Genomic DNA, 18,063 nt, shown 5'->3' with positions numbered 1-18,063 from the left:
GAACCTGTTATTTATCACTTCTGCTGCGTTTTTGTAAAATGGGATAAATTAAAACGATAAAGATTCTAATGGCTGCAATTCAAGTTGTTTGATTCTGCAGTAAATTATCAACATAGCAATATATGCATTAAATTATTGTTTTACCCAATTGGCTGTTGTGAATGTGATCCATGTCTAGTCTATCTTTGTCTTTTCACACACATTCAGGTTGTTGTTTACTTGTTGTCTTTGCTACTTGCTGTGTGAGTAGAAAACGTGGCTCAGATTTGCATAAAGAACTTATGAAGTGCAGAAATGCCACAAAAGGAAGATGATCGACTGCAGTTTCAACTGGTCTTTGCTTCAAGGGGATTAAACCAAAATTAACAAGATGAAAACAGAAATGATAAACAGCTGGCACAGACCCAGGGCTTCCTCATGTTAGGTTCTTCTTTATCATCATCAAAGTGGTTGCAAGATTGGTAAACTTGACACTTGTTCAGCACCTGAAAAGGCTAGCAAATCTTATTTACTGCTTTAATAAATATGCTGTGTGAAAAATATTTTATTGAGGTTTAGGATAGTTGATTTAAAAAAAAAACTTAATATTTTAAACTTACTCTAAAATCTGTTAAAGGGGTTTCTGTTCAGAAAAGCATATTATTAAGACTGCTACCTTCTCCTCTTGATTTATGTTTTTTGTCTTAAACTTATTTGAACCTGCTATGTAGCATTTTTCCCACAAGTGATTTATACATATCAAGAAATGAATCAACAACAAAAGGAATCATTAGATGTGGCTATGGAAACTAGTGAAGCATGAAAACTTCTGATAGAAAATATTTTATATATTTTATCTGACAATAATGTGTCTGTTGGAGCTTTTATAAAAAAATGTCTATATGCCTTTATGTTTTCTTCTTTTCTTTTCTTTTCTTTTTTCTTTTTTTTCCCATTCTGCTCTCACCTCATGAAGCATGGTAATCTCCGAGTAAAGTAAGAAGCGGTGAAGTATTCTTTGTTCGAGTGATACATCTTCTTGGTAAATGATCTTTGTTCTTCCTTGTGTTCCGCTCTCTTCTCGCGGGAACTGCAGCAACGCGCCAAACTAAGAAAACAGAAGCGGAGTTAGTGACGCTGACAGAAACAGTCAGGAGGAAATAACCTTTTATTTTTCCCCCCAAATGTTACTTCACTGTCAGTTTTCTTAAACTTGAACGGGTATTAAGTTTATTTCAACGTGTGGTTGAGAGACCACGACAGAAGATGGTTCTGCAGAACAGCGGGAGGTTTAAAGCGGACCGAGGCGGAGGAGACCAGGACAACCAGTGAGTAGCTGCTTCATGTTCACTTCACTTACTTCAGAGTCCAGACAGATGTCGAGCACCAGCTGGAGCAGAACAAACCACGACCTTAATGTGTTTGTTATGTGCGTTTGAACCAGGGACGATGGATCCTCGATGTCAGCGCTCAAGCGGCTGGAGCGCAGCCAGTTCACCGACGAGATGGACTCTCGCTTTGGTTTCGACAGGATGAAGGAGCCGGGGGAGAAAACAGGGTGGCTGATCAACATGCACCCGGTTAGTAAGAGAAAAAGTTAAATGAAAGTTTGTCGAGTAGGAAAGAGGCTTTTACCATGACACTTATTTACTCCTGTGCATTTACAGGCAGAGATCCTGGATGAAGACAAGAAGATGATCAGTGCTGTGGACTATTATTTCATTCAGGAGGATGGAAGCAGGTTCAAGGTGTGTTGGCACAAAGAAAACCCAGTGCCTTCAGACATAAAGCTGCTGATTTCAACTGGTTCCTAAACCCATATCCTGCTGTAACCCATCCCTCTATTTATTCTGTCTGTAGGTGGCTCTACCGTTTAAGCCATATTTTTACATTGCCACTAAAAAGGTAAGTCACCGCTTACACTTTGGTTCTTATGCCATTTAAACATGCTTAAACACTCCTTCCTTAAATAAATCTTTATTTCCAGAACTGCGAGAGAGAAGTCATCTCATACTTGTCTAAGAAGTTTCAAGGGAAAGTGGCGAAACTTGAAATTGTCCCAAAAGAGGACCTTGACCTGGTAAGAGTTTTTAGCATCCTTTGACTCATTAAAGTTATTCATATTAACACAATTACAAACACTGTAGTACTGTTTGAACAAGCTACTACTCGGTTAACAGAAAACATAATCAGTTTAAGCCTCCCAGAAGAGAAAATCTGCTCAATCTTGTAGTAATCTAAATTTTGGAGGATCTTGGTGTCCAGGTCAGACAACATGACAAATCGAGACGTCATCTTCAGCTTTAGCAACATTTTTGACACTTCTTAGATGTGTTATAGACTAAACATTTAATTGAACAAACGTTTTCACTGATGAAGATGATTTTAGTTGAATTCTTAAGTTGATCAGCAGTATGTGATGCAAGTCGTCCATCAGTGTTGTTGACATGTTGGTTTGTTCCTCAGCCAAACCATCTAGTTGGGCTGAAGAGAAGCTACATCAAGCTGTCATTCCACACCGTAGACGACCTTGTCAAAGTCAAGCGGGAGATCTCCCCGGCAGTCCGTAAGAACAGAGAGAGGGAGCAGTCCAACGACGCCTATACCTCCATGTTGTCAAGGTAGCACTAAAGCACCAATCATGTTTCTGAAAAGGTTCACCTCTCAGTTCTGGTTTTATATTAAACTGGACGCCTTTGGTGGTTTTTCAGTGCCTTGTCGGGCGGAAACGTGACCTCAGCAGATGAAGACGGGATGTCAAAGAGTATTTCAGACCAGTTAGACAACATAGTGGATATGAGAGAGTATGATGTACCCTATCATGTCCGAGTGTCCATCGACCTCAAGATCCATGTGGTAGAGATAGATCTGTTATTCCAGTGTTTTAGAAGTATTTTGACATTTCATGTTCTCTGACTTCTAATCTCACCTGTCCTTCCTTTTCAGGCTCACTGGTACAACGTTCGATACAGAGGCAGTGCTTACCCACCAGAGATTGTACGGAGAGATGATCTTGTGGAGCGACCGGTATGATGATTTTGTTATTCATGTAGCAGTGTAAGATCTATCGTTTATACTATAATCATCTATTAATCATTGTTTCTCGTTCTTTTAGGACCCAGTTGTTTTGGCTTTTGACATTGAGACGACCAAACTCCCACTAAAATTTCCAGACGCAGAGACAGATCAGATTATGATGATTTCCTATATGATAGATGGACAGGTGAGGTTTTATTGTATTTTCTGTTAATGTTACATGTTTTAACTTTACTAACTTTTTCTTTTCTTTAAAGGGATTTCTAATCACAAACAGAGAGATTGTCTCTGAGAACATCGAGGATTTTGAGTTCACTCCCAAACCTGAATATGAAGGCCCGTTTACTGTCTTCAATGAGGATGACGAGGTACGTAGCTGCATAATATGTTGCAGTGTAAATGATAATAAAGCACTTGATTTTATAAATGCAATATTGTATGAATTTGACGGTGTAATAACGTGATACCGTGACTTCGGTTGCAGGCAGCCCTCATTCAGAGGTGGTTTGATCACGTTCAAGAAACAAAGCCAAACATCTTTGTAACGTACAATGGAGACTTCTTTGACTGGTGAGCTGTTTCTTTGTAATGTAGCAAAGCTGATTGGATTTAATACTCACGTCCTGTGACGTTTATGTTTCATATCTCTGACTTTGTTTCCACTCTCTGAAGGCCTTTTGTTGAGACTCGAGCTGCTCTCCATGGATTGAGCATGCACAGGGAGATCGGTTTCCAGAAGGACAACCAGGGAGAATACAAGTCCAGTCAAGCCATCCACATGGACTGCTTAAGGTTTGCACACTGACGTTGTTAAAATGCCGTCAGAAGAGATTCATGTAAACATGTGCTTAGGGGTTTGGCTTAATTTTAGCTTAATTACTTTCCAACATTATCTCTCCAACCTGTTCCTCCTCTGTGTCAGGTGGGTGAAAAGAGACAGCTACCTGCCAGTAGGAAGCCATAACCTGAAGGCAGCAGCAAAGGCTAAATTAGGCTATGACCCAGTAGAGTTGGATCCAGAGGAGATGTGCCGCATGGCAACTGAAGAACCACAGGTACAGAGATTTACTACAGATAGAGAATTCAGTTGCTTTGATATGAAGGTGCACTTTCATTAACCTTTCCTTTCTGTCAGACTTTAGCAACATACTCTGTGTCAGATGCTGTGGCCACATATTACCTCTACATGAAATATGTTCATCCCTTCATCTTTGCTCTGTGCACCATCATCCCCATGGAACCTGATGAGGTTTGTTTCTCTGTCTCCGTGTGTGTTGTAAAATAACACTAATCCAAAAAAAAGAATCTCCATTTTGACATTAGTCATTTCTTCCTTGCCCAGGTGCTGCGTAAAGGTTCTGGCACTCTGTGTGAAGCCTTGCTCATGGTGCAGGCCTTCCATGCCAACATCGTCTTCCCCAACAAGCAGGAGCAGGTCTTCAACAAACTGACAGACGATGGCCATGTATTGGACTCTGAGACTTATGTCGGCGGTCACGTGGAGGCGCTTGAGTCTGGAGTGTTTCGCAGCGACATACCCTGCCGTTTCAAAATGGTACAGTCAGTCTTAGTTCTTCTTAATGTCAATTCTGTCATTTTTTTTATAGAATGTTTTTAACATGTCAATGATGTCTCGTCTGTTGACAGAATCCTGCAGCATTTGACTTCCTGCTGCAAAGAGTTGAGAGAACAATGCGTCACGCCATTGAGGAAGAAGAGAAAATCCCTTTGGAGCAAGTCACAAACTTTAACGAGGTATCTTTATTTTAATTTTTTTTCCTTTGCCTGTTTCTTTATTGTTGTGTCTGCAGTTTGTTAAGACACCTGTGGTGTTTTCTAAGGTTTGTGATGAGATCAAAAAGAAGCTGACTTCCCTGAAGGAGGTGCCAAACAGAATCGAATGCCCCCTCATCTACCATCTGGATGTTGGGGCGATGTACCCCAACATCATTCTCACCAACCGCCTACAGGTAAAAAGGAAGTAAAACACACACACACACACACACACACACACACACACACAAGCATGAAGCTAAGTGCTTTTTAAAAAAAATATATATATATAGATAGATTTTCTTTTTTTATAATATTGTCTGTCAGTTTGTTGATTTGTTGAATTATTATTATTTTTATTTTTTTTGGGCAGCCATCTGCTATGGTTGATGAGGCCACTTGTGCTGCCTGTGACTTTAACAAACCTGGTGCCACCTGCCAGAGGAGGATGACGTGGCAGTGGAGAGGGGAGATCAGTAAGTTCATGTTGTGCAGACATTTCTTCTATTGTTACAGGTATCAAAGGAAGTGAGGATCAATTCATTTGCATATAAAATATATGCAAATGAAATGATCAGTCTATCATTTTAATAGTACAGGGGTGGCCAACCCTGGTCCTCAAGAGCCTCAGCCCTGCTTGTTTTCCAACTATTTCTGCCCTACCCTCTGCTGATTACATGGATCAGGTGTGTTCAGCCAATCAGAAGCAGGAAATGCAGAGATAGTTGGAAAACAAGCAGGACTGTGACTCTTAAGGACCAGGGTTGGCCACTCCTGTAATAGTAGGTTTGTTTTAACAGAGACAGAATAACAACAAAAATGCAGAAAAACAAATTTAAAAAAAGTTATAAATTGATTTGCATTTTAATCAGTGAAATAAGTATTTGACTGGAAAACATGACCTATAATTTGGTGGCAAAACCTTTTGGCCACCAGGTTAGCACACATCTCAGGAGGGATTTGGTGCCACTCCTCTCTGCGGATCCTCTCCAGCTCATTAAGGTTTTGAGGCTGACATTTAGCAAGTCGAACCTTCAGTTCCCTCCACTAATTTTCTGTGGACCTTAATGTGCTTCTTCTTCAGCTCTCCTTTGTTGCTTTGGCTGTGTGTTTTGGGTCATGAGGTGAGATCTTGCATGGAGCCGCAGACCAAGGGAGGCTCACTGTTATTTTGTGTTTCTTCAACTGTTGTCACCTTCTCACTAAGCTGCTTGGCGATGGCCTTTTCCATTCCAGCCTTGTGTAGGTCTACAATCCTGTACCTGTCTTTTATACAGGTAACAAGCTGAAAATCTTGCTGATTGATAGGTGATCAAATACTTCAAGCAATAAAATGCAAATGAACTTAAAACTTTTATTTTGTTTTGTTTTTTTTATGTTCTTCTGTCTCCTACCATTTAAATTCTAGACTGATTATTTCTTTGTCTGCGGGCAAACATACAATATCAGCAGGGAATTAAATACGTATAAAATATAATTTTTTATTGTTTATCAACAACAACAACAATTACAAGATGTAGCAAAGTGAGTTGTTGCCTCTGTCTGCAGTGCCTGCCAGCCGCAGTGAATTTCACCGCATTCAGCAGCAACTTGAGTCTGAAAAGTTCCCGCCGTTTTTCCCCAATGGGCCACCTCGGGCCTTTCACACGTTGAACAGAGAGGAGCAGGCCAAACATGAGAAGAAACGTTTGGCAGGTACTTATACTTGCCTTATTTTTTCAGTAATTTACAGTCTAGCTCTCATGGAATGGATATGCTGTGGTTAGCTTGTGTAAATGGTGTAAACTCCTTGTCTCAGACTACTGTAAGAAGGCCTATAAGAAGATACATGTCACTAGGCTGGAGGAGCGAGTCACCACCATCTGTCAGAGAGAAAATTCTTTCTATGTCGATACTGTGAGAGCTTTCAGAGATCGGCGTTATGAATTTAAAGGACTTCACAAGGTATGGTTTAATGAAGATGATGATGGTCATATAATAATAATTGCATTATTGTTTCTAAAATCTGTTTCTTCAATGTACTTTTTGTGCTTGTTGGTTGAAGGTATGGAAGAAGAAACTGTCCTCAGCTCAGGATAGCGGCGATGCTGCAGAGGTAAAGCGCTGCAAAAATATGGAGATCCTGTACGAGTCTCTTCAGCTGGCTCACAAGTGTATTCTTAACTCTTTCTATGGTTACGTCATGAGAAAAGGGTAAGGGTTAACTTCTAGATTTTACAGAGTGTTGAGTGTTAAACAGCACTGTGCTACAGACCAGATGTATCTCTGTGTTTCCATTAGGGCGCGCTGGTACTCTATGGAAATGGCCGGCATTGTATGCTACACAGGAGCCAACATCATCACTCAGGCCAGAGAGCTCATTGAACAAATAGGGTGAGTGTCAGATTGATAATATGATATCAATTACAGAAATTACCTTCTGGACCAGGGCAAAAGTAAGTCGGAGTGCATGTTGAGCACAAAACGGAATAGAAGAAAACCACTTCCTTGTTTAACAACATTTCATCTGCATCAAAGCTTGGACTTTTATGCATGCTACATGTCAGATGAGTCAAGCGTGAAAGCACTGTAATCAGTTTTCATTTCACATGCAGTTAGTCAGACAAATTGTTTCTGTCTAATGGGCACTCCAATTGTTAATGCTCTGAGGGATTCTTCACTTTATCTTAAATTGTTAATTTAAGTATTTATCAATCAGTCTTTCCAGCATGCTAGAAGTCATAATTAATTCTTTCATTCTCTTAGTAATACTAGAAGATGGGTATCACAGCAACTAATTGTTCATCCAAAAACTGCCTTTTGAATTTAGAAACAGTTAAATCTATGATGGATAAGGGTGATGTTGTTGGAGCTGTTTTTTTTTTTTTTTGGTTGTTTTTTTTTTTATCCGGACAAAGCTTTTGATACCATCACCAAAGAACCATCAAGTTCTTTATTTTTGCTTCTAAAGCTCAAACTGGTGTTTTATTATATCTACAAACATCATAAATCCTACATAAGATGCCTAAAGAGTATAATCATTGTAATGTCATCAACTATTATATATCTATTATATATATATATGTAAGTAAATATGATTATGTATAGCAGATTAGCTTTACTGTACAGAGTAATAGCTCATTGATGAAGCTACGTCTAGTATTGTATAGTTTAATTCTATTGTATTTGTCTGATATTATAATGTGCAGTGTTTCATCATTTGTTCATATGTTTGATACGCTGCTGAATTGTTTTGCCATTGCAAATGGTTGTGTTTTCCTTGTATTTTATCTTAATATCATACTCGTGGACTACAGAAAATTGGCCTTTCTGTTTTCTCTAGCATAGTTTCAGAAATGTAATTCTAATGCTTTGCCTATCAATGAATGAATAAACACATTTAACACACATTTAACTTCTCTGCTACTCAGGAGGCCTCTTGAGTTAGACACTGATGGCATCTGGTGTGTTCTCCCAAACACCTTCCCTGAGAACTTTGTGGTGAAGACCAGCAATGAGAAGAAGCCCAAGGTGACCATCTCTTACCCTGGAGCGATGCTAAACATTATGGTGAAGGAGGGATTCACCAATGATCAGTACCACGAGCTGGTCGAACCTGCATCCCTCACTTACAACATCAAGTCAGAGAACAGCATCTTCTTTGAGGTGGACGGACCGTACCTGGCAATGATCCTGCCTGCCTCTAAAGAGGAAGGAAAGAAGCTAAAGAAGAGGTGAGGAGGTTGAAGTTGAAATTAATTTATTTAAAATATTTATTCTTGTATTTTCTGTCATTAAATATAGCGCACATGTTGTTTGGCCAGTGTTGTTACCAACATTGGTGGATGAGCTGCCTGAACAGGTTAATAATAAACTGTAGCGTGGTTAAAGAGTTCTCTCTCTTTTTAGATACGCTGTTTTTAATGAGGATGGCTCTCTGGCTGAGCTAAAGGGTTTTGAAGTAAAGAGAAGAGGAGAGCTCCAGCTGATTAAGATTTTTCAGTCGTCAGTTTTTGAGGCTTTCCTTAAAGGTACCACTCTGGAGGAGGTCTACGCCTCTGTGGCTAAAGTGGCTGATTACTGGCTGGATGTTCTGTACAGTAAGGTAAAAAAAATTGTCTATGATCAAAAGTTTATAATAACCCTCTGAAATTACAGAATATTTTCATCATTTTTCAGATGTGTTTGTTCAAATAAAATAGTTTTAGTATTTTTAAAGATAGCTCAGTCAAAGGGTTCATACCTATGGTGGATTAATTTCACTGCTTCTCCAGGCTGCCAACATGCCAGATGTGGAGCTGTTTGACCTGATTTCCGAGAATCGTTCAATGTCCAGAAAGCTTGAGGACTATGGAGAACAGAAGTCCACTTCTATCAGCACAGCTAAGAGGCTGGCTGAGTTCCTGGGAGACCAAATGGTGAAAGATGCTGGTCTGAGTTGTCGCTATGTCATCTCCCGAAAACCAGAAGGTTCTCCTGTCACAGAGAGGTGAGACAACAGCTCGGGCAAAAAATGGACAGTATTTTAAATAGGAGCAATCTGACAATGTTATAATTATTATGGAGACCTTGTTTAGTCTTTTGAACCAAAGACAACAGTTTGAGCAGTTTCAAAGTGAAACAGGGTCAATGCACTACTTTATACAGAGAGTATTCACAGCGCATTTATTATTTTCCTCAAAATTCTACAAACAATACCCCTTAAGGACCACACAAAAGAAGTTTGTTAAATAAGTACATAATTATTCAGTCTTTGCCATAACAAAAAAGTGAGCTCTGGTTCATCCTGTTTCTAATGATCATCCTTGAGATATTTCTACAACTTGTTTGGAGTCCAAACAAAATTCAGTTGATTGGACATGATTTGGAAAGGCATACACTTGACAGAGCACAAACCAAGCCACAAAGTCCAAGGAATGGTTCCAAGACAGGATTATATCGAGGCACAGTTCTAGGGAAAGGTACAGAAAGATTTCTGCAGCATTGAAGGTCTCAATGAGCACAGTGGCCTCCATCATCCATAAATAGAAGAAGCCCCTGTAAGGTTCTTCCTAGAGGGGGGCGCCCAGCCAAACTACGTGATTGAGAGAGAAGGGCCTTAGTCAAGGAGCTGACTCCCAGCTCCAGCGTTCCTCTGTGGAGAGAGGAGAACCTTTCAGAAGAACAACCCCTTCTGCAGCACTCCACCAGTTAGGCCTGTATGGTGGAGTGGCCAGACACAATCTGATCCTCATTAAAAGTTTGCCAAAAGGCACTTGAAGGACTTTCAGACCATGAGAAACTAAATTCTGTGGTCTGATGAAACAAAGACTGAACCAGTTGAACCAAATTAAATGAACTCCTATTAAAGTTGTTCTTTCTTATGTCAAATGTTAAGAGCACTCTAGCACTTTAATATGTCCACAAGTAAAAGCTGTGGCTGTGGCACTGACTGGTTTGTGTTTCACTCCATTAGAGCCATTCCTCTTGCCATCTTCCAGGCAGAGCCCAGTGTGAAAAAACATTTCCTTCGTAAGTGGTTGAAGATGCCCAGCCTGCATGACTTGGACATCCGCTCTGTAAGCATTTAAAACAACATCTTACCGGATGGCTAGAAACTGCAATCAGTTAGTTAGTGTCCTGTGTTGTTGTTGTTCTTTGCTCCTTCTGACAATAAAATATACATGTGGAATTTTCCAGATCCTTGATTGGAGTTATTACATTGAGAGATTAGGTAGTGCCATCCAGAAAATCATCACCATCCCTGCAGCTCTGCAACAGGTAAAAAAACCCACACACTTCAATTGTCTCAAATTAATTAAACATTGATGTGCAAATATATTTAAATTGTTTTGCATCATAAGGTGAAGAATCCAGTACCAAGAGTGAGACATCCAGACTGGCTTCACAAAAAGCTCCTGGAGAAAAATGATATTTACAAGCAAAAGAAAATCAGTGAGCTGTTTACCAGTGAGGGCAAAAGACAAGTACGTTCACCTCACAGCAAATTGTTGTCAAATCAACATGCTGAAGCCCCTTTCTGCACCTTCTTCACTAAACGTCCTCTCTCTCAGGTGGCCCATCAGCCTCATGAACCAGGACCAGCTGCAGACATAGAGGATTTTGGGATGCCAGCCAGACCCCTGCAGCCAGCCATCCTCATCAGCACCAAGAGGAAGCGAGCTTCTCAGGGAGAGGACAGCCAGGTGGAGTCTCAGGATGTCGAGCTCACCCAGTCCTGGAGAGAAATCCTGGGACCACCTCCACCTATGGGAACGACACGGGTATTAAATCTTTTCAGGCCATTTGTAATATTACTTCTTTAAAAAGCGGATATTGAGACAGCTTCAGATTTGTTCCAGTGCTCTAGTTTTAACAACTGTGTCTATGCAGGAGGAGCGTCTAGTGTGGCTGCGCTATCATAAGAAAAAGTGGGAACTACAGCTGAGACAGAGGAAGGAGAGGAAGAAGAGGAGAAGGCTCTTGGATGGTGAAGCCCAACCTGTAGGTGGAGGAGTGATCAGAGGTGGTCCCACCACTGGCCTGGGAAGTTTCCTTCGCAGGACAGCGCGCAGCATCCTTGACATGCCATGGCAAATTGTGCAGGTGCAGTAAATTTGTCTCGTCATCATCCTCAAGTTTGATAACTTTAATAACATCCAAACAAAACCTAATGCTGTCTAACATGTTGCCCTGCTTCCCATCTCTCAGATTGCCGAGACAAGTCACCCTGGTCTGTACAAGTTGTGGGCTGTGATTGGAAATGACCTCCACTGCATGAAGCTCAACATCCCACGTGTCTTCTATGTAAACCAGAAGGTCCCAAAACAGGAAGAGGGAGCCACTTACAAAAAGGTACATGTTGAAAGAAGGAATGCTGTACAGAACTAATAATTCTATAACTAGAAGTTCGGTTGTTATAAGACTTAATTTAACCAAATTTTACTCCTTGCTTCAGGTGAACCGCATGCTGCCTCGCTCCAATATGGTGTACTACCTTTATGAGTACACTGTACAAGAGGACATGTATCAAGAGCACATCAATGAGATCAACGCTGACCTCTCTGCACCAGACATTGAAGGGGTCTATGAAACACAGGTATATCACAGACGCTGCCAGTGTTTTTTTGTTTGTTTGTTTTATGTTTTGCTTTGTTTTGTTTTGTTTCAATCTACTTTATTCGTACTATAAAGGCTTTACGCATATGTGTCTTCATCTGTCTTCTTACAGGTCCCCTTACTATTCCGAGCACTGGTGCAACTCGGATGTGTGTGCATGGTCAATAAACATGTTGTCAGGGATCTGGCCGGCAGAGAGGCTGACACCTTCGATCTGGAACATCTGGAGATGAGGTCTTTGGCTCAATTCAGCTACCTAGAACCTGGTAAGATGTGACTCACAAACTTGTCATGTTGATGATATTGGGGGAAATTTATTTACCTTATTTAATATTTTTAGCTAGAGATTAAACATCTATGCAAAGCAGTGTAATCCTTCTGGGTGCTTTGTGGCCATTGGACACCACAAGTTAAAAATGATCCATCTAATGGTGATGAATTAAATAAAACATGATGATTGGATGGGTTTTGTTATCCATATATGTAATAACTTAGCATTATAATCTTGTGCTTGCTTTCTTCTCAGGGAGTGTTCGCCATATGTATCTGTATCATCACAGCCAGGGTCACAAGGCTCTGTTTGGCCTGTTCATACCATCTCAGCGCAAAGCCAGCATCTTTGTCCTGGACACTGTAAGAATAATGCAGTTTTTTATTCATGCCACTGCCCTTGTGTCTCATGTGTTTCAGTCACTTGTTGGGATTTTTCCTCTCGACACCAATGGAAAAAGTGCGTATCACAAGGTTTAATAATTTTTTATTTTAGGTTCGCAGCAACCAGATGCCCAATCTGAGCAACCTCTACACAGCCGAACGCACTGCTCTTCTGGAGAAAACAACTGAGGAGCTCCTGCCTCCAGAGAAACACAACTTTGAGGTCCGGGCTGAGAACGACATGAAGGCTATCTACCGTGCACTGCAGCGCATACTGCTAAACTACAAGGTAAAGCACACTGTTTCGACTTAAAGCTCTGTTGTCTTGTTTTATATTGAACACAGAAACATGAACTGAATCTGTTCGTATGGCTACATTGGCAAACGTCTGCGTTGTCTGTTGCTGTTTACAGGAAGAGCGTCGTGGGCCCACCCTCATCGCCGTTCAGTCAAACTGGGAGCTGCGGCGGTTGGCAGCAGGGATGCCAGTGCTTGAGGAGTTCCCAGTTGTCCCAGTACACGTGGTTGATGAGATCAGCTATAACGTGCTAGACTGGCAACGCCATGGTGCGCGGCGCATGATCCGTCATTATCTCAACCTGGACAGCTGTTTGTCACAAGCTTTTGACATGGCCAGGTAGGAACTACACACTTCAGCCACTGCACGTCCTTCTTTATTTTATTTAAATCACCAATTTGAGTGATTTTATCTTTACTTTGTCATTTTGTGGACAGCATACTTATTAGGTTGCTTTTTTTGAGCCATTAAAAATTCTATGATGTTTCGTTTTCAGGTATTATCACTTACCTGTGGGGAACTTGCCTCAGGATGTGTCTATCTTTGGCTCTGATTTGTTCCTTGCAAGACACTTACGGAAACACAACCACCTGCTGTGGCTCTCCCCCACAGCCAGACCTGACCTGGGAGGAAAAGAGGCTGATGACAGTCGCCTGGTCATGGAAAGTGACGACAGGGGCTCTGTGGAGATTAATGCTCAAGGATGCTATTCCACAGGTACATAGACATCAGAAACACACTGGAAAAGAGGAGAACATTACAAATCAAGCTAATGTTTAGGGCATGCTTTAAACTGTGGCTCATGGATTATCTTGTTTTATTTCAGTGTGTGTGGAGCTGGACTTGCAGAGTCTGGCAGTGAACACGATCCTCCAGTCGCAGCATGTGAATGACATGGAGGGTGGTTCCAGTCTAGGTGTCAGCTTTGATGTGATCCAGCAGGCCTCACTGGAAGACATGATGTCTGGAAACCAGGGGGCAAGTGCCCTCGCCAGCTACGATGAGACTGCTCTCTGCTCCAACACTTTCAGGTGTGTAGTCATCTGCAATCTATTTTTATCTGGCCAAACGATAGAGACGTGGCAGGTGAGACACAGGCTGTTTTCATTATGTTCCACTTCTAGTTTTTCTTTGTTGTCTAAAGAACAAAGCCAAATTTTTGTTGTTTTGTATTTTCCTTAACCCACTGTTTGCCTTCTGTCGTATGAACAGGATCTTGAAGAGCATGGTGGTCGGATGGGTCAGAGAAATCACCCAGTACCACAATGTGTATGCAGACAACCAGGTGATGCACTTCTACCGCTGGCTGCGCTCCCCCAGCTCTTTGCTCTATGACCCCGCATTGCACCGCACCCTGCTCAACATGATGAAGAAAGTCTTCCTCCAGTGAGTCATACTGCAAAAGACCTTGGTTTGAAAGAGGCTTTGCTGGTGTTAGCTGTTTTTTTTTTTTTAGGTTGTTTGTTTTACCTTTATCTCAAGTTAACCTTGTTTCCATTTTTTTTTTAACATACTCACTTTTTTGATGTACTAGCTGTCACAGCATACATCAAAATGCTTGACTGCAATTAACTGTCTTAACTAAATACGATAATGAGAATATTTTCATGTATTTTGTGTAAAATGTATCAGCTACCTTTTGATATAAGAGCACATTTTTGTACTCTAGTGAATCTGGGTTACTTTATTTGCTATTCTTGCTCAACTATTATTGATATGTTGTTTGCTTTAATCTTTTCTCCTCGCCTTCATACAGTATATCCCCTCCCTCTCTTTAATGGTGCCCAGTTCTTTTCTTAATTGTTCTCTCATTGTTCTCGCAGGTTGGTTGCAGAGTTCAAACGTCTTGGCTCCACTGTGGTGTATGGGAACTTCAACAGGATTATCCTGTGTACTAAAAAACGAAGGATAGATGATGCAATTGGCTACGTCGAATACATCACCAACAGGTCAGACATTTTCCTGTGCTAGAAATTCTTAAATTGTAAAGATATTCATACATCCGTAAAATAAACTAAAACAAAAATAAAAAGTTTTATCTCAACAGACTGCCCCAGTAAAGATTGTGTGTTTGTATCTTTTGGTTTAAACTAAGAGCTGGAACACTAAAAAACAATTATTCATTATAACGTGTAGATTTTTGCCAGTTATGGTGTTGTGGTCTCATCATTAGTGAGTCCTAGAAAGCAAACAAATGTTTGTAAAACATGTGAAACTTCTGATCTTCTCTAACAAACAACAGTGCCTTTAAGGGTTTAGTCAATATTAATGGATCATTTCTGAATATTTTCTGTATGTAATTGTCTTCAAGTCTGATATCTCACCTCCCTAACTGTTCCTCTTAAAGCATACACTCCAGAGAAATCTTCCACTCTTTGTCCATCTCATTCTCCCGATGCTGGGAGTTCCTGCTGTGGATGGACTCGGCCAACTACGGCGGTGTAAAGGGCAAACTGCCCTCCAGCCTTTTGTATGGACAGGTACTTCAAAGTCAAACATCTGTCTTACAGTTTATCTTTTACCACACTCAACACTGAGCTCATTCCACCTGCGTGGTTGTTTTTTGTTTGTTTGTTTGTTTTTTAGGAAGGAGCCAAAGAAAAGAAAAATGGACGCGGGGAGGGAGAGGAGGACGGCAGTGAGGATGAAGATGAGGAGGAAGCAGATGCTGAGGAAGATGACGGTGATGGGGCGACAGATGAGGTAGAAGAGCTGATTGAGAGCAACTGGAACATCATGCAGTATCTGCCCCAAACCGCCTCCTGTCAGAAATACTTTCTGATGATTGTCTCAGGTAAAAAAAAAGAAATCTACCCCCAACGGATTTTTGTCTTTTCTCTCTCGCTCTCTCTAACTCTGCACACATTCTCCTCTTCAGCCTACATCGCGGCAGTTTACCACAGCATGAAAGAGGAGCTGAGACGTAACACTCCAGGAGCAACTCCAGTCAAGAGACGTGGAGGCAGCCAGGCTTCCCAGCAGGCAGTGGGGGACTCCAGTGCTCTTCCTGGTAAGAAGCTGCTCATTTACTGAGGACTTCCCTTGTTTTGTAGGAATTTCACATTACTCTTAATAAAACCGCCACAGGATACTGTCCAATACATGTAAACCTATGCTGGGGAGTGTTTAGTCATATTAAGATGTGATCTCCCGCGCAGGAATGATCTCCTTCTCCCAGGAATACGTGTCCAGCGAGCTCACACAGAATTTTTTCACAATTACTCAAAAAATCCAGAAGAAGGTGACTGGCACCAGGAGTGTAACCCTGCCCTCAGAGATGTTCCCCATCTTGCCTGGTTCGCACCTGCCACTCAACAATCCAGCACTGGAGTTTATTAAATATGTCTGCCAGGTACTTTCCACCACTAAATACAACAATAATTGTTAATACACATCAAGGCCTGGACAAAATGAGAAATGCCTTATGAAGCTCTTTCTTCTTCTTCATGTTTTATGTTTTTCTCACAGGTTTTTTAGGATTTGCAGCTGATCCACTTGTTCTTGACATTTCTGACCATCTTTTTTTGTATCCTCGCCTCAGGTGCTTTCACTGGATGCTAACATAGTAAACCAGGTGAACAAACTAAAGAGAGACCTCCTGCGTCTTGTGGACGTAGGAGAGTTTTCCGAGGATGCCCAGTTCCGCGATCCCTGTAACTCGTACATCCTACCTGAAGTCATCTGCCACCACTGCAATTTCTGTCGTGACCTTGACCTCTGCAAGGACCCGTCTGTGGCACAGGTAAAAACGAAGCAAAAGAAAATGAGCTGATCATAACCGTGAAATTCATTCAAATTCAAAAGCTGCAATAAGTTTACTGAGGAAAACTGTTGTGTTCTTCTCAGGATGGATCTGTCTTGCCTCAGTGGTTCTGTTCCAACTGCCAGGCCCAGTACGAGACTGAGTCTATTGAGATGGCTCTTGTTGAGGCCCTGCAGAAGAAGTTAATGAGCTACACACTGCAGGACCTGGTGAGGCAAAAATGCAGATGTTATGGGGTTCCTGGTGTCCTAGTACATCACAGTATATCGAGTGCCTACAAGACTATATAGTAATATTTAGTTATTTAATTATGTACCATCAGTATCAGCAGGTAATGTATGTAAGGAAGAACTTCAGTGTAATGTTAAGGGTTGTTTCTTTATTCAAATAAATATTTAGACACAAAAGAGAAAATCAACTAGCTTGTTGCTACAATATAGTTAATTGGCACAATTACAGTGGTCTTTGTCCAAACATAATATTTCACTTGATTTTTAGATTTGTACCAAATGTAAAGGAGTGAAGGAAGCAAATATGCCCCTCTACTGTGGATGCGCTGGAGACTTTGACCTCACTTTCTCAGCCAAGGTTTCTACTCGCAAATTAAAAGCACATGATTGTTCCCCATTTGAATCAGTTTAAATCTCACAGCTCTTATTTCTTTTGTTTCCACTTTTTAAAGAGTTTCTCTGAGCAGATCACAGTGTTTCGGAACATAGCGTCCCACTACAACATGAGCTTCCTGGAGGAGACTATTGACTGGTTGCTTGTGATGAGTCCACAGATCAGCCAGCGTGCCCACTAAATGTGACCTCTGCCGCGGAGGTCCAACACTCCCTCAGCTGCATCTGTGGCATCCAGGCTGAGAAACACTCTGTGTTGACAGGTTGGAAAACTACTGTGTGGATTGTAGATATGTTTGAATACTTGAATTATGCCATATAAAAAATGTGGATGTGTATGGATATCTAATTCTTACTGCTAATAAATATCTTCTAAGTGTTTCAGCTGTGATCCTGTTTGTTATTAGTGCTCAGTTATTTCACTCAGTGCCATAGTTTGGGCTGCAGTTCTGCATTATAAACATCCTGTATGCTATCTTCTCTGGGGACTTTAATTAAGCAGCAGTTCCTAATTGTCTGAGCTTCCTCCTTGCTTGCTTGCTAATGTGTCCGTTGTGACTTGTGCACAGATTGTGACATTTAATCTGTCAACTTGTAGTGCACTCACATCTGATCCTGCATCACTTGCATAATTGCTATCATGTTTATCTTTAGCGTAGAATTTGATCATTTAGTTTTTTTTATGTTTGAGCAAATACTGTGCAAATCTGAACCTTGAAGACCACATCTAGTGAAAGTCTGGACGCATTAATCCCAGCTAAGGCTTGTTCTTAGTGATATTATGGAAAGATCACATGTAGGCAAACGTGGATCACACTGATCTTAACTCATGCACCTCCATCACTTTAACCTCATTGGCC

At 41.1% G+C, this 18,063-nt stretch overlaps 1 protein-coding gene across 1 annotated transcript; it reads left to right on the top strand.

Moving 5' to 3' along the window:
- Positions 1-1,078: 1,078 nt before the first annotated feature.
- On the top strand, positions 1,079-17,572 carry pole (polymerase (DNA directed), epsilon). Its single transcript, XM_026344009.1, has 48 exons — positions 1,079-1,307; positions 1,424-1,559; positions 1,647-1,727; positions 1,840-1,884; positions 1,967-2,059; positions 2,446-2,600; positions 2,691-2,835; positions 2,926-3,006; positions 3,095-3,202; positions 3,273-3,383; positions 3,500-3,585; positions 3,688-3,807; positions 3,938-4,070; positions 4,151-4,264; positions 4,358-4,570; positions 4,663-4,770; positions 4,857-4,985; positions 5,162-5,264; positions 6,337-6,483; positions 6,587-6,732; positions 6,833-6,981; positions 7,069-7,161; positions 8,199-8,501; positions 8,677-8,872; positions 9,042-9,256; positions 10,223-10,325; positions 10,447-10,527; positions 10,611-10,733; positions 10,821-11,030; positions 11,140-11,352; positions 11,458-11,601; positions 11,705-11,845; positions 11,978-12,131; positions 12,392-12,498; positions 12,632-12,808; positions 12,933-13,156; positions 13,314-13,534; positions 13,644-13,848; positions 14,030-14,203; positions 14,641-14,766; positions 15,165-15,297; positions 15,404-15,611; positions 15,696-15,827; positions 15,976-16,169; positions 16,359-16,559; positions 16,664-16,789; positions 17,079-17,168; positions 17,263-17,572. Exons 1-48 carry the CDS (start codon positions 1,246-1,248, stop codon positions 17,383-17,385), a joined length of 6,882 nt encoding a protein of 2,293 aa, XP_026199794.1. The 5' UTR covers positions 1,079-1,245; the 3' UTR covers positions 17,386-17,572.
- Positions 17,573-18,063: the final 491 nt, after the last annotated feature.

The sequence above is a fragment of the Anabas testudineus genome, chromosome 9 (genome assembly GCF_900324465.2).
Source record: "Anabas testudineus chromosome 9, fAnaTes1.2, whole genome shotgun sequence".
Classification (NCBI taxonomy): domain Eukaryota; kingdom Metazoa; phylum Chordata; class Actinopteri; order Anabantiformes; family Anabantidae; genus Anabas; species Anabas testudineus.
The sequence above is the reverse complement of the archived record's forward strand: the minus strand, read 5'-3'. Positions and strand labels throughout refer to the sequence as shown.

Excerpts from the sequence above, each read along its gene's own strand:
- pole (XM_026344009.1), top strand. The coding sequence starts at position 1,246 with ATGGTTCTGCAGAACAGCGGGAGGTTTAAAGCGGACCGAGGCGGAGGA. Across the intron at positions 4,571-4,662 it reads TACCCTGCCGTTTCAAAATG|AATCCTGCAGCATTTGACTT; the intron begins GTACAGTCAGTC and ends GTCTGTTGACAG. Across the intron at positions 6,733-6,832 it reads AATTTAAAGGACTTCACAAG|GTATGGAAGAAGAAACTGTC; the intron begins GTATGGTTTAAT and ends TGTTGGTTGAAG.